We start from the raw sequence: 16,634 nt of genomic DNA on the forward strand, positions 1-16,634 counted from the left end.
GCTTATTTATTTGGCACACTAGAATAGAAACTTGATGAGCACAAGACTTACTGCTGTTTCTTTGGAACCTGTAGCATTGTCTGGTATACAAAGTACTTAATAAAATTGGTTGATGACTAAACATTTCAAAGTATCAATTACAATATGATTTTAATGTACTGAAACTTTGGCTTTCAAACTTCAAATCAGAAGGCTTTCTTCCTTTTTGGCTTTATTTTCATTTACTTCTGGTCTAACATTAACCACAGTATTAAACTTTGGTAAACATCTGTCTCCTCTGTCCCTGCCTCCCCGCCCCCTAGGACAGGAGCCTTGCCTGAGTCATCCGCGCATCGCAGAGCCTAGCCCAGGACCTGGTGCAGGCAGCTGTTCTAAAGTGCTAGGGAGGCTGGAGTGGAGAGTGGCGAGAGTGACAGTCACAGGCATCATTGTTCAGTGATTTATTCTCTTAAGGCTCCATCAGCAGGTGGAATGGAAGACCCCTCCCACCCTGATGCCTTGGGTAGCCAAGGCATTATACTCTTTCACTGCCTGCTCTGTCTGGAGGACCCGCACATCAATGCCTTTTTTCTTGAGGTACTCTATGGTTGATGGGGGTACCTGGAAAGAAGGAAAAAGATAAGTAAATCAGGGTGAAAGGCCCCCAGGGTTTCCTTTCCTGCTATGAGGCATATATATTCTACAGAATTGGACACTGACAACTGTCACTCCCCAGTCACCCAGCATGTCACCAGTCCAAAATTTGGCAGTGAGCCCCAAGGAGTCAGAGAGTATTCTCAGAGGTTGACAGAAATATCATAAAATATGTGCACACAGCTCAGGTGAAATGGAAACTGGAAAGAGCATGGATTTTGGAGCCAGACAGTCTTGAATTTAAGTCCTTCCTAGCAGTATGACTGGGTAAGTGAATTAAATACTCTGAGCCTCTTTTTCCATGTGTGTAAATAGAGGTAATACCCCCAAACTCACAGGGTTAGTATGAGAACAAATTCAGCTAACGTATGTAAAATGTCTAGCATGTAAATGTTAAATGTTTGAGTCAGTCCAGCTGGAGTCTAACTTCTAACTTTGCCATGCAATAACCAAGAGACCTTTTGAAAGCCTGTCAATTGCAATTTCCTCCCCTATAAAATGGGGATGATAATACTTAAAACCACAAGGTTGGTGTGAGGATGAAGTCTTATGAATGTACATATACTGCAGCTCAAATGTGTTCTCAGGCCTTTCTTGATCACCTCATTTAGAACAGCCCTCAGAAGTCACCATTTTCTTCACAGCATTTATTATGATCTGAAATTGTCTACATATTTATTATTCACGAGGGCCATGAACCTTTTTTACCTTGTTGTCCCCAGTACCTTGAACAGTGTCTGACCCATAGAAGGTGCTGAATAAATATTTGTAAATGAATTTATATAAAAGATTCTCAATAGTGGCAGCTATTATTGGATATTTTCTCAACTCTGACTTGTCCTGAATATTATTTTTAAATAAATTTTAATTCAACTCTGTTAGAAGGAACTCTCAGCGAAATGTTTTTAAAATGTCCTATATTACTTTTTCATATATTTGAACAGTTTTATATTAACAGTAGCCTTATGGATAGGAGTCATTTTAATGGAGGGGAAAAAAACTAGATTAAACTAAAAAAGGCACCTTCATGAGTAAGGAACTGGATTTTAGGACATGTTTATAAGGGACAGAATGAGGTAGATCTCTATGAACTTATGTGAAAGGCTGTCCATAATGCAATAACAAATGAATAAAAAGTTGCAGGACAATATGTATAGTGTGATCCTGTTTATGTAAAAGCATGGATGTCAGTATGCATAAGTGAGTATATATTAGTAGATGTGTAGAGAGAGAATTGGAGCAGTTACATATACATCACGTGACTGGGAAGGGGGAGTCTTTCACCTTTTTAATACTACGTTTCTGTGTTGACTTTTTCACAACAAGCATGTATTATTTCTATAAGTACAATAAAAACAAACATTTTTTTTTTCTGAAAAGGGAAAAAAAACTTGAATGTGACCAAGAAAAGAAAAATTTAAAGTACTGTAAAAATGGAAGATACCATAAAACTCTGAAGAGCCAAATACTGATAGCTATAGAACTTAAGATATTTCCAAGATTGAGGAATTTCTGGAATATGGTTGAAACAACACCAGCCTTTGGTTACGTAGAGACTGGAGAGACCAACCCTGATGAGGAAGAGTAGGCTCAGCCACTACTTCATCCTAGGCCATCCACTGGCTCAGCAAAATGGGGGTGCGTGATACATGGACGTATCTCTATGGTAAAGATCCGAGAGATTACTGAAAGTCCTCAGGAATGCTGTGCTCACCAATACCAACCTTTAAGGCCTCACTCATCCCTCGGCCAATCACAAGGATCTGCACACCCTTCTCCACAACTTCCTCCACATCTGCAGGCTGCACACCAGGAGAATGCTGGACATGGAAAGAGAATGTTCATCAGCTGCCAGCCTTTCAAATCTTTCTTTGCAGTCAGCATTCTTCTGAAATTCATTCATTCACTGAAGAAATGTTTACTGAGGTTTACTCTATGCACAGTGTCACTTGGGCCCTGGGAATAACAGGGTATTGTGAGAACATAGAGAAAGGGCACCTAATTCAGACTTGGGAGAGTCAGGCCAGGGGGTCAGGGGAGACACCCCAGAGGAGGTGACATTTAAGTTGAGATGGGCTTTCCTGATAGCTCAGTTGGTAAAGAATACACCTGCAATGCAGGAGACCCTGGTTCGACTCCTGGCTCAGGAAGATCCGCTGGGGAAGGGATAGGCTACCCACTCCAGTATTCTTGGGCTTCTCTTGGGACTCAGCTGGTAAAGAATCCACCTGCAATGCAGGAGACCTCTGGGTTGGGAAAATGCCCTGGAGAAGGGAAAGGCTACCCACTCCAGTATTCTGGCCTGGAAAACTCCATGGACTGTGTAGTCCATGGGGTGGCAAAGAGTCAGACATGACTGAGCAACTTTCACTTAATGAATAAACAGGAATTAGCCAGGTTAAAGGAAATCAGGGGAACAAGGCATACCAAACACAGGGAACAACATGAACTTAAAGGCTCAGGGGAAAGAGCAACCTGGTGAACTACAAGTAGTTCCTTATGACTGAAGTGTAAGTGACAGGTGAGTGGAAAGAGAGGAAGTGGGAGAAAAAAGCATGTGCACACACCATGCCAAAAGGTGGAAAGCTCCATTCTGTTTCCTTGTGCTGAGCTGGTTTCCTACTTAACTCCAGGAAAACTTTGACTGATGCTCTAAAACCTACCCCTTAACCTGTCATTCTGTAAAGTCTTCCCAGATTCTCCCAGAGGTATTTAAGGTAAGGTTTTTAATGAAGATTAACATTAGAGGATGGTGGCTTCTGAACTGCTTCCATGTCAGCCAGGGGGATACAGGAGTTAGAGTTTGGTAAATACCAGCCCAGTACTGGGGAGTGAATACATATGAGTGGAAAACTGTCATGGAAGACTTGCTGTTCTAACTGCATCTTGAAGTATGAGTTGGAATATGCCTTGATGCGGTGGCTGTGGAACGGGTACATTCTAATCATAAGTTAGAGGTGGTTTAGAAAAGAGCTGCTAAAACACCAAGAGGACAACAAACTTGCCAAAGACAGAAGAGTTTTTCATTCTAGAAAGCTTTAGAGGTGATAGGATTTACATTTACAAAGGTATAAGAACAAATAAGTATTTTTTAATTATATTGGTTTGGCCATATATCAACATGAATCCGCCATAGGTATACATGTGTTCCCCATCCTGAACTCTCCTCCCTCCCCGTACCATCCCTCTGGGTCGTCCCAGTGCACCAGCCCCAAGCATCCAGTATCGTGCGTCGAACCTGGACTGGCGACTCATTTCATATACGATATTAAACATGTTTCAATGCCATTCTCCCAAATCATCCCACCCTCTCCCTCTCCCACAGAGTCCAAAAGACTGTTCTATACATCAATGTCTCTTTTGCTGTCTCATATACAGGGTTATTGTTACCATCTTTCTAAATTCCATATATATTCGTTAGTATATTCTCCAAGCCAGGCTTCAGCAATATGTGAACCGTGAACTTCCTGATGAACCAGAGATCAAACTGCCAACATCCGCTGGATCATAGAAAAAGCAAGAGAGTTCCAGGAAAACATCTATTTCTGCTTTATTGACTATGCCAAAGCCTTTGACTGTGTGGATCACAATAAACTGTGGAAAATTCTGAAAGAGATGGGAATACCAGACCACCTGATCTGCCTCTTGAGAAATCTGTATGCAGGTCAGGAAGCAACAGTTAGAACTGGACATGGAACAACAGACTGGTTCCAAATAGGAAAAGGAGTTCGTCAAGGCTGTATATTGTCACCCTGTTTATTTAACTTATATACAGAGTACATCATGAGAAACGCTGGACTGGAAGAAACACAAGCTGGAATCAAGATTGCCGGGAGAAATATCAATGACCTCAGATACGTGGATGACACCACCCTTACGGCAGAAAGTGAAGAGGAACTCAAAAGCCTCTTGAAAGTGAAAGTGGAGAGTGAAAAGGTTGGCTTAAAGCTCAACATTCAGAAAACGAAGATCATGGCATCTGGTCCCACCACTTCATGGGAAATAGATGGGGAAACAGTGGAAACAGTGTCAGACTTTATTTTTCTGGGCTCCAAAATCACTACAGATGGTGACTGCAGCCATGAAATTAAAAGACGCTTACTCCTTGGAAGGAAAGTTATCACCAACCTAGATAGCATATTCAAAAGCAGAGACATTACTTTGCCAACAAAGGTTCGTCTAGTCAAGGCTATGGTTTTTCCTGTGGTCATGTATGGATGTAAGAGTTGGACTGTGAAGAAGGCTGAGTGCCGAAGAATTGATGCTTTTGAACTGTGGTGTTGGAGAAGACTCTTGAGAGTCCCTTGGACTGCAAGGAGATCCAACCAGTCCATTCTGAAGGAGATCAGCCCTGGGATTTCTTTGGAAGGAATGATGCTAAAGCTGAAACTCCAGTACTTTGGCCACCTCATGTGAAGAGCTGACTCATTGGAAAAGACTCTGATGCTGGGAGGGATTGGGGGCAGGAGGAGAAGGGGACGCCAGAGGATGAGATGGCTGGATGGCATCACTGACTCGATGGACATGAGTCTCAGTGAACTCCGGGAGTTGGTGATGGACAGGGAGGCCTGGTGTGCTGTGATTCATGGGGTAGCAAAGAGTCAGACACGACTGAGTGACTGATCTGATCTGATACTGTACTGGTGTTTTTCTTTCAGGCTTACTTCACTGTATAATAGGCTCCAGTTTCATCCACCTCATTAGAACTGATTCAAATGTATTCTTTTTAATGGCTGAGTAATACTCCATTGTGTATATGTACCACTGCTTTCTTATCCATTCATCTGCTGATGGACATCTAGGTTGCTTCTATGTCCTCGCTATTATAAACAGTGCTGCAATGAACATTGGGGTACATGTGTCTCTTTCAATTCTGGTTTCCTCAGTGTGTATGCCCAGCAGTGGGATTGCTGGGTCATAAGGCAGTTCTCAGTGCTCTTGCCTGGAAAATCCCATGGACGGAGGAGCCTGGTGGGCTACAGTTCATGGGGTCGCGAAGAGTCGGACACAACTGAGCGACTTCACTTTCACTTTTCACTTTCATGCATTGGAGAAGGAAATGGCAACCCACTCCAGTGTTCTTGCCTGGAGAATCCCAGGAACGGGGGAGCCTGGTGGGCTGCCGTCTATGGGGTCGCACAGAGTCGGACACAACTGAAGCAACTTAGCAGCAGCAGCAGCAGCAAAGACAGTTCTATTTCCAGTTTTTTAAGGAATCTCCACACTGTTCTCCATAGTGGCTGTACTAGTTTGCATTCCCACCAACAGTGTAAGAGGGTTCCCTTTTCTCCACACACTCTCCAGCATTTATTGCTTGTAGACTTTTGGATCGCAGCAATTCTGACTGGCGTGAAATGGTACCTCATAGTGGTTTTGATTTGCATTTCTCTGATAATGAGTGATGTTGAGCATCTTTTCATGTGTTTGTTAGCCATCTGTATGTCTTCTTTGGAGAAATGTCTGTTTAGTTCTTTGGCCCATTTTTTGATTGGGTCATTTATTTTTCTGGAATTGAGCTGTAGGAGTTGCTTGTATATTTTTGAGATTAGTTGTTTGTCAGTTAAATAAGTACTTTTTAAATTAAATCTTGAAATAATATCTTACATGTGTATAGTTGCAGTTTTCATAAAACACCTATAGAAGTTATTCTATATGCCCTGCATAATAGCACAAAAACATCTATTCTCCTTGTTTTATAGATAAACTGAAGATCACAAAATATATACAAGATGACACAAATCACTAAGTACTAGAGTTGGGACTTGAACAGAAACAAGTTAACCTTCCAGTTTAAGGCACTTTATTAGAATACTGTAAACTAAGGAGCAACTTTGTTGAAACTTGAAAGAACTAATCCTAATGACCACATGTTGTGGGGGAAGGATCAGTAGGATGAAATGGGAGATTGAGACTGACATATATACACTACTATGTATAAATCAGATAACTAATGAGAACCTACTGTGAAGCACAAGGAACTCTACTCAGTGCTCTGTGGTGACCTAATGGGGAAGGAAATCTAAAAAAGAGTGGATTTGTATTTATGTGTGACTGATTCACTTTGCTGTACAGTAAGAAACTTAACATTGTAAAGCAGCTATGTTTTTGTTGTTTAGTCACCAAGTTGTGTCTGACTGTTTTGCGATCCCATGGACTGTAGCCTACCAGACTCCTCTATGGACTTTCCCAGGCAAGATACTGGAGTGGGTTACCATTTCCTTCTCCAGGGGATCTTCCCAACCCAGGGACTGAACCCATGTCTCTTGCATTGGCAGGTTGATTCTTTACCACTGAGCCACCAGGGAAGCCCAAAGCAACTATACTCCCACAAAAATTAATTTAAAAAGGAAGATGTGGTACACATATACAATGGAATATTAGCCATAAAATGAAATAATGTCATGTATGACAATATGGATGGACCTAGATGGTATCCTAAGTGAAATAAGTCAGAGACCAATACTATATTATTTTACTTATATGTGTAATCTAAGAAACATGAACAAACAAAACAGAAATAGAGGATAAACACAGAGTTGCCAGAGGGGAGGCTGTGGGGGAGATGAGTGAAACAGATGAGGGGTTACGAGGCACAACCTTACAGGGACTACCCTCGTGGCCCAGTGGCTAAGACTCTGCGCTCCCAACACGGGGCCTGGGTTCCATCCGTGGTCAGGGAACTAGATCCCATGTGCCACAACTAAGACCTGGCAGTCAAATGAATAAAATAGTTTTTTAAAAATAACTAGAAGGGAACTGGCCTTCGGTAAAGGACATTTAAGAAAAACCTACAGCCAAACATTAAGTATAATGTTGAAATATTAAACATTTTCCCTAAAAGAATGGACAGAAGAATTTACTTCCTTATTATCTCATTTTTTTAGTTTTCTTTTTGGCAATACTGCACAGCCTGTAGGATGTTAATTCCCTGAGCAGGGACTGAACCCGTGCCCTCTGCAATTGGAAGGTGGATTCTTAGCCAGTGGACCAGGAAAGTCCCCTTATTATCTCTTGGACCTGTCCATTCATCTCCATCTCTACTGCCACTACCCTGGTCTAAGCTGCCATTACTTCTTATTTAGCCTATTGCAGTAACTTTCTAACTGGTGTCCATAAAACCACTTTGGCCCTTTCCAATTATCCATTCTTCAAATTGCCCTTAGAGGAATTGTAGGGCAAACTGTAGCTAGAGGAATCTTTGCAAAATACAAAACCATTCAAATGTCTCCTCTGCTCAATAGCATTCAGTGTCTTCTCCTTGCTCTTAGAATTGCCAGACTCCTTAACATGGTCCATCTGTAAGTTCTCAGCTGTCTCACCAGTCTGACTGCATCTGACTTTCTTCATGTTCTAGCCGGAAAACAGTCTGGCATCTTCTTAAATATGTGCTTACATGATTCAGCAATCATATACCTGGGTATTTATCCTAGAGAAATGACAGCTAACATTTACACAAAAACTTGTGCATGAACTTTCACAGCAGCTTTTTATGGGTGGGGGGCATTGTTAACTCCTAATTAGAAGCAAGATATCCTACTCTAGATTTTTTCTAGTTTTATTGAGATATAGCTGATAAATATTACTGTATAAGTCAAGGTGTACAGCATATGATTTGACTTATATAACATGACATGATTACCATAATAAGTTTAGTTAACATCCATCATCTCATATAGAGACGAAAAAAGAAAATATAATTTTTTCTTTTGTGATGAGAACTCTTAGAATTTAGTCTTAACTTTCACATATATGGTACTGTTAACTACAGTCATCTATAGAAGCTTTATTCGTAGTAGTCCCAAACTGGAAACAACCCAAATGTTCATGAACAGATTGTGTTATAATCCAAGAATGGAATACTACTGAACAATAGAAAAGGAACAAAGGATCAATACCTATAGGTGTCCCTGGTGGCTCAGATGGTAAAGAATCCGCCTGCAATGCAGGAGACCTGGGTTCGATCCCTGGGTTGGGAAGATCCCCTGGAGGGCATGGCAACCCACTCCAGTATTCTTGTCTGGAGAATCCCCATAGACAGAGGAGCCTGTTGGGCTATAGTCCATGGAGCTGCAAAGAGTCAGACATGACTGAGTGACACAGCACCCAAAATATACTATGCTGAGTGAGAAATGCAAGTCCCGAAAGACTATATACTGTATGATTCTATTAGTATGACAAATGTAACACGTGTATTAGGTAAACTGGCAAAATATTAATAAGGCCTATATACTAGATAATAGTACTGTATCAATGTTAATTTCCTGATTTTCATCACTGTGTTGTGAGAAAGTCCTTGTTTTTCTTAGATGTCCTTTACCTAAGGACAGTTCCCCTCTAATTTAGTTAAATACCTGTGTGTATTTACTCCTAAATAGAATATCTACAACAGTTCAGAAAAAAGTGTCTATTGGAGAAGAGGATGATAAAATAGGATAAACTTTTGGAGAAGGAAGTGGCAACCCACTCCAGTATTCTTGCCTGAGAAATTCTATGGACAGAGGAGCCTGGCTGGCTACAGTCCATGGGGTTCCAAGAGCTGGACACACTTAGCGATTCAACCACCACCATCATCCGATTCCATAACTGGATATCAGATTAAAAATAAAGGTTTATATCTATAAAAAATATGATAAACTGTTAACATTTGGATCTGGGTAAAATGATAATTTTTTTTTTTTCGCTGCCCGTACCATGTGGAACTTCCCTGACTGGGGGACCTGGGATTGAACTTGTTCCCCCTGGAGTGGAAGCATGGAATCTTAAGCATTGGACCACAGGAAGAGTCCAAGAATTCTTTCTAATATTCCTGTAACTTTCTGTAAGTCAGAAATTATTTCCAAATAGGTTTTGTTGTTGTTGTTTTTCAATATAGGTAGGTTATAGATGAGCAGGAAAAGAACACATATAGGCACACAGACATTCTCACTGCTTCCTGATTTATTTAGCCAAGGAAACAACGTTTAGCAGAAGCCGGGTGGCTACACAAAGCAGGAGCAGATGCAGCACATCTTTGCCGGCGCTCGTTGTGTCTCTTGAGTCCCTGTGGGATGAGCAACTACTGCTGACATGCTTCACTCAGCCAGTGCGTGTTCCAGAGCAGATAACATAGCCAGGCTCTCACACTAATACCTTTTTATATTTTGACTGACTTCATCAACATCTTCCTAAGGAATTAACACTAAGACCTAAGGCAGTATCAGTGTTGTAAATTAGAACAGCTGCATGTCCAAGAGTGATCCAAACTGATGAGCAGCAAGGCTACTTCCTCACAGTGGGCGAAGATGCGGAGCTAGTGCCCAGGGGACTCTGAGCAGTGTCTCTGCCTCCAGCTCTCCCTGTTCTCCACAAAGATGAGAATAGACCAGGGATTAGAGTCTTTACTTCTGAAGTAATTTAGGTTTATACATTTTTAAAAGGCAAAACAAAAATGGGGATTTTTTTCACTTGATTACAATAAAAGTGAAAGTTAGCCGCACAGTTGTGTCCGACTCTTTGCAATCCCATGGACAGTAGCCAGCCAGGCTTCTCTGTCCATGGAATTTTCCAGGCAAGAGTACTGGAGCAGGTTACCATTTCCTTCAGGGGATCTTCCCAACCCAGGGATCGAACCTGGTCTCCTGCATTGCAGGCAGATTCTTTACCAACTGAGCTACTGGGGAAGCCCATGATACTTGTAAAATAATTGTAAAACAATTGGATTAGATGCTCTTTCTAGTTCCACAGCTCTGTGATCAATCCTAGAACCACCCCAAGCTGAACAGTTACAATACAAAGAACTTAAAATGTTTGTTCTGGGGCAATGACCAAGGTAAATATTTAACAATTATAATTCAGAGTTGGAGAGCTTCACTTGCAAGTAGATGAATTTCTCTGAAATACTGAATGATTCCTTCATTTAACAAAGAACAGCCTCTACTCTGAGGAGCACCGTGATTCCTAGGCTGTCAGAGCTGACCGTGCTAGTATAATGAAACAAGCCCACTGCTCAGTGAAGTGAAAGGTCATAAAAGAGTGCAAAACCGAATCTGAATCATCCTCTGGAGATTCAGAGACTAGGGACAGCAGGAGCCCATCAGGGTTGCAGGATCAGTGGAACCCAATTTGGCTGCTGCGTGCTTTACTGCAGGCTCAGGGTGAAACGTACAGGGCGACATGAAAGATAACTGCAGCAGCCTGTGGCTCCAGGCCTTGGCGTGTGATTACTCACAGCCTTGTGCAGAGGCCTGTGAGGGCAGCGCCAGCCTGTCACTGAGCCATCCTCTCTCTGCCACCGGCTCCCCCTCTGCTTCTTCCAGTCTCCTTGGGCAAACCACTAAGGCTCTCCTCCTTCAGTGAGTGTCTGACTTTGTTCCTTTTCTTTAGGAGGCTTTCCATAACATGATGTTATGGAAATTTTAATTGTTTTCTCTTGGAGGAAAGCTATTAGTATCTTTTCATGTGTCTGTTGGGCTCTCTGTGGCTCAGCTGGTAAAGAATCCGCCTGAGATGCGGGAGACCTGGATTCAATGCCCCTCCCTGCCCCACCGCCCCGGTTTTATTCCTGGGTCGGGAAGATCTGCTGGAGAAGGGATAGGCTACCCATTCAGGTATTCTTGGACTTCCCTTTTGGCTCAGCTGGTAAAGAATCCACTTGCAATGTGGGAGACCTGGGTTCAATCCCTGGGTTGGGGAGATCCCTGTAGGAGGGAAAGGCTACCCACTCCAGTATTCTGGCCTAGAGAATTCCAAGTGCAATTATCATTTCAGATCTGTCAGAATGGCTCTTATCAAAAAGACAACAAATAACAAGTGTTGGCAAGGATGTGGAGAAAAGAGAACCCTGTACACTGCTGGGAATGTAAATTGGTACAGTCACTATGGAAAACAATATGGAGGTTCCTCAGAATATTAAAAATAGAAGTACTATACGATCCAACAGTTCCACTTCTGTGTATTTTTGCAAAGAAAATGAAAACACTAGAAGAATGAAATCTTAACCATTTGTGACAACATGGATGTACCTAGAGGGTATTAAGCTAAGTGACATAAGTCAGAGAAAAACAAAGACTAAATGATATCATTTATATGTGCAATCTAAAAAAACACATGAGTAAGCAAAAAAAAACAAAACAGAAATTAGACACAAAATAAACATGTAGTTGCCAGAGGGGAGGTGGTAGGGGAGATGAGTGAAACAGGTGAGTTACAAGATAAATGAATCATGGGGATAAAATGTGCAGCATGGGGAATATAATCAATAATATAAAAACTGTAAGGTGACAGTAACCAGACTTATTGTGGTGATCATTTTTTAATGTATAGAAATATGAAATCATTATGTTGGGTACTTGGCACTTGCATAGTATTATAGGTCAATTATACTTCAATCAATAAATCTGTGTACTGATAGACTAAAGAAGAAGTGAAGTCTCTCAGTCGTGTCCGACTCTTTGCGACCCCATGGACGGTAGCCTACCAGGCTCCTCTGTCCATGGGATTTTCCAGGCAAGAGTACTGGAGTGGGTTGCCATTTCCTTCTCCAGAGGATCTTCCCAACCCAGGGGTCGAACCTGGGTCTCCCGCATTGTAGGCAGATGCATTACCATCTGTAGGAAAGTCAGGGAAGACTAAAGAAAAATGACAACAAAATGCAGTGCATGAGCCCTCATTGGATCTTGGGTTTGAAACGAAAGCCAGTTATAAAAGATATTTTATTGGAACAGTTGTTATAGCTTGATTACAGAGTTGATATTATTCTATAAATGTTGAGTTTCTTGAGTGTAACATTATGTAAGGCAGAATGCCTTTGTTTTATTAGATATAAGCTGAAACATTTAGAGTTATGTATCATTATGTCAGTACTTAGTTACAAATGATTTTGTAAAAGCAAATATAGTTATTCAGAAAGATACTGAGAGACAAAACAAACAAATGTGCCAGAAGATTAAAAACTGGTAAACCTAGGCTGATGGTATACAAGTGTTTATTATTTTCTTCATATTTGTTATATAGGTTCAAAATATTTCAAAATAGAAAAAGGGGAAGGAGAGATTCAACATAGACGTTCCATGTCACCCAGGTTTAGAAGGCGAATGGGAAAACGCAAGCAAAACAAACACAAAAGCAGAATGGGTTAGGGACGGCTCAGCTCAACTGTATTTCCTTAGGTAGCCAAGAACCTTTAGTCTGGTCAAAAGGACAAGACTTTGAGAATTATGTTACACTTTATACCTATTGCCTATATTATATATTAAAAGAAAACCACAAAATCAGCAATAGTTATAACTATTAAGGACATTTTTGGGGAAATAAAAATATACTGTATACTAGTATATCAAGGATATCCTTAGTTGTAAGAATGATATTGTGGCTATGCAGGAGAAAGTTTATGTTTTTAGGAAAGAAATGCTAAAATATCTGTCATTTACACTCAAATGATTGGGGGGAAATGTGTGTGTGTGTGTGTGTGTGTGTATCTGATGAGAGAGAAAAAACAAATATGGCAAAGTATTAACAACTTGAGGATTTTGTTAAAGGGTGTCTAGGTATTTATCATAAGTCATACAACTGTTCTGTAGGTTTCATATTATTTAAAATTGAAAGGTGCAGTAAAATCAACTACATTTCAATTTTAAAAATCAGAAAAATAGCTTAAAGTTTCCACATTTCCTTTGGTTCTCTTCGGGTGCCTGCTAATTGGGTTTGGCTTGATTTATTTATTTTTGGCTGTGCTGGGTCTTTATTGTTGTACTCGTGGCTTTCTTGAGGTGACGTGAGCGGGGGCTACTCTCTAGTTGCTGCAGTGCTTGGGCTTCTTGACTGCGGAGGCGTCTCTTGTTGCGGAGCATGGGCTCTCGGGTGCGCTGGCTCAGGAGTAGTGGCAAGGGGCTTAGTCGCCCCGAGGCATGTGGGATCTTCCCAGGCCAGGGATCAAATCTATGTTCCCCGTATGGGCAGGCAAATTCTTAACCATTAGACCACCAGGGAAGTCCTGCTTTTCTTTCTTTTTTATTTTTTTTTCCCTGCTTTTCTTTTAAATTTACATTTTTGTCATATCTTCCTCCTTGCCCGTTTTCAGCCTAACATAAGTGAAAGACATATGTATGTTTCCACATAGAAAACTCTTCTCCAATAAGACAGTTATTGCTTTAGCATAGAAATGAGTGAGGACAGTATGTAATAGGAGAAAAGTATAGGCTTTATAAAGACTCAGGGTTCAAATCTTGGTTCCAAAAATTACTAGTGGTGTGACCCTGGAAGAGCTATATTTGACCAGGCTCTGCATTAAATAACAGCAGTTATTTAATGATTGGTAGAGATTTTGGAGTAGGTAGTAGAAATTATTATTTAAAGGAAACTGGTTTAAGACAATAATTTTTTATATATTTCCATTCTGCAATTACTATATAATCTGCTCCTACCCTCTTTAAACTGATCAAAAAAAGGAATCACAACATTAACCTACCTCAGAGGGAATGTCACAAAGTGTAAAAAAGATTTTTAACAACATTTATTATGAAAAATTCAATGCAGCCAGTGTTTACCGAGCCCCTCCTTTGCAGGCGCTGTGCTAAGTGCATAACTCGTGCCCTTGGGGAGCTCACCACGTAATGAGGGAGACAGGCAAATGCCCACTCAGTACCATACAGTTGAACTGCACTAAGTGCTAAAATAGAGGCACAAAATACTACTGAAATACTGAGAATGGGGTAAGCAGCTCATTTTTACAAGGATTAACAGGAAGTGCTTCAGAGAGGAGATAAAACAAAAGCTAGGAATTGAAGGATATATAAGATTTCAACAGGTACAGAAGGGAGTAGTTAATTTCAAGTAAAGGAAATGGTTTTAGGAAAAGTACAGAAATGAAAGATCATGGTAGGTTTGTAAGGGAATAGGTATTGGGTATGGAATAGGTAGGCCTTCACATGTGTTTTATGAAATATAGGGGATGAAATTGAAAAAAAAAATTGGAACTGTATTATTATTACTTTTTTAATGGCCCTAAACCACATCCTGAGGAGTTTTTACTTAGTTTTGAGGTTTAGGGAAAGCCTTAGAAGTTTTCTAAGCAGAGCAGTGAGATGACTAGTTCATGTTTTAGAAATGATAATAGAAGACAGACCTCAAAAACATAGAATAAGAGGCAGGAGAACCAGGAAGGAGATTGATTCCACAGCCCAGGTGAGAGCACTGGGCACTAGGAAGGAACAGATTTGAAAGACTTTGCCAAGGCTGAGTCAACAAATGGACTCCATTGGATGTGGTGGAGGAGAAAGCTGGAGACATAAAAATTGTATATGATATTTCTCTTCTATGTGACTGTGTAGACAGTAATTCCATTAATGGAATTATGGAAAAACACACAAGAAAGTTCCTAGATTTTTTCGGGGGGAGGGGGGTGCAGTAGGGAAAAGGAAGTGAAATCGGCTTTGGATATGTATGGCTTAAGTTACCTGAGGAACAACTCATATGCAGATGTATATGAGGAACAACTCATATGCAGATGTATAACATGTGACTAAACATTCTGATAGTTTGGATTACTGTTCAGCAAATATTCATTCCTCTTGCCTTCTTATATATACACATATATATATATGTATATATATACTTATATATACTTCTATGCTCTACTGACATGGAAATTTATATTTGTGAACCTGAGGCAAGCAAAATCTTGAAATATACTTGCTCAGTGGCAATTATGTTTGTGAGCTTCAGATAGCCCCATGAAGAAAGATCAGGTCCTGGCTATCTCCCTGGTCCAAGGTAGATGGAGCATTCAGCCAACGTGCCAACTGTAGCTTGGGGTAGAGCTGCTCCAGCTTGGTCCATAGGCATGATAATAAATACTTACTATTGTTCATCACTAAGTTCATTAAAAAGAACAGCTGAACAAAGGAATTCCCTGGTGGTCCAAAGGTTAAGATTCTGTGCTTTTGGTGCTGTGGGCGCAGGTTCAATCCTGGTCGGGGACCTAAAATCCTATAAACCGTTGATGCAGCCAAAAAAAAAAAAAGAATAGCTCAGCACTACTACCATATATTTAGAGTACAAAAAATAACTAGAGATAATACTTCCATCAGTTCATGGTATAAACAATTGAAGTAGTCCAAAGTAATAAGAAATCCTCTAAACACTCTCAGGCTCTTAATCCCTCAAGGATTCCTTATTAAGCAGCATCTGATGTACAAATCAGAGTGTTTCTGAGACTTTTAGAAGTAATTTGATCATTTCTGTAGTTATATTGGGAGAAACTAATAGTGTAGAGCACTGTTATGTGCCAAGCACATAATTTTCTGGTAACTAAGGAAGAAAAGAAAATTTTAAAAATTACAAAAAATCAAGTATCTCCTATGTGACAGGTACTGTGGCAGATGTTTTACAAAGATGAACATATTTAGTATTCAAAGCAACCAAATGAAATATATTTTTTTCCAGGTCCCATCCTCAAGACATTCTGATTTAGCAGTTGGGAAGAGTGAGGGAGATCAGGACATGCCTTTTAAACAAACCTCTAGATGATTCTGATGTAAGAGATCCATGAATTACACTGAGAAATACTGAGTGGGAGAAAGAATGAATTTGCATGATGGCAACTGGCATGCGTTTTTAAAATTTATTCTTCCCAACCCATGTATTACTCTTTCATCAACCCATAACAAACAGACATTATTATTCTCCATTTTGAAATGGTTAAACTGAGACACAGTCAGGCTATATAACTTGGTTAAGATATCTAGCTAAAATGTGACAGTGCCTGGACCTATAAATCTAAATATTGGCTAGAAATCTCTATCTAGAGCCCTAATGTAAGTTCAAACTCAACATATTCCAAAAGAATTACTCCTTTTATCTACCCAGCCTCTGTCTCAAACACAAACATACTTGTTCCTCATCTTCATATACCCAGCCTCAATAAATGGTACAACCACGTACCCATTTATCCATGCCAGACTTCTCCTTTGCCCGCTAAATCTAATAAACTGCCTTATCCTGCAAATTTCACCTTTTAAAATTTT

General features: G+C 40.4%; 1 protein-coding gene across 2 annotated transcripts in view; it reads right to left on the reverse strand.

The window, feature by feature from the left end:
* Positions 1-425: 425 nt before the first annotated feature.
* Positions 426-16,634, reverse strand: part of AAMDC (adipogenesis associated Mth938 domain containing) — a 35,173-nt gene continuing 18,964 nt past the window's right edge. For both annotated transcript variants that reach the window (XM_006077386.3, XM_006077387.3), the window contains exons 3-4: positions 2,358-2,453; positions 426-600 (exon numbers count right to left, since the gene is read on the reverse strand). In XM_006077386.3, coding sequence (XP_006077448.2) covers positions 460-600; positions 2,358-2,453 — 237 coding nt within the window. In that variant the 3' untranslated portion in view covers positions 426-459. The remainder of the gene's footprint in view (positions 601-2,357; positions 2,454-16,634) is intronic.

The sequence above is a fragment of the Bubalus bubalis genome, chromosome 5 (genome assembly GCF_019923935.1).
Source record: "Bubalus bubalis isolate 160015118507 breed Murrah chromosome 5, NDDB_SH_1, whole genome shotgun sequence".
Classification (NCBI taxonomy): domain Eukaryota; kingdom Metazoa; phylum Chordata; class Mammalia; order Artiodactyla; family Bovidae; genus Bubalus; species Bubalus bubalis.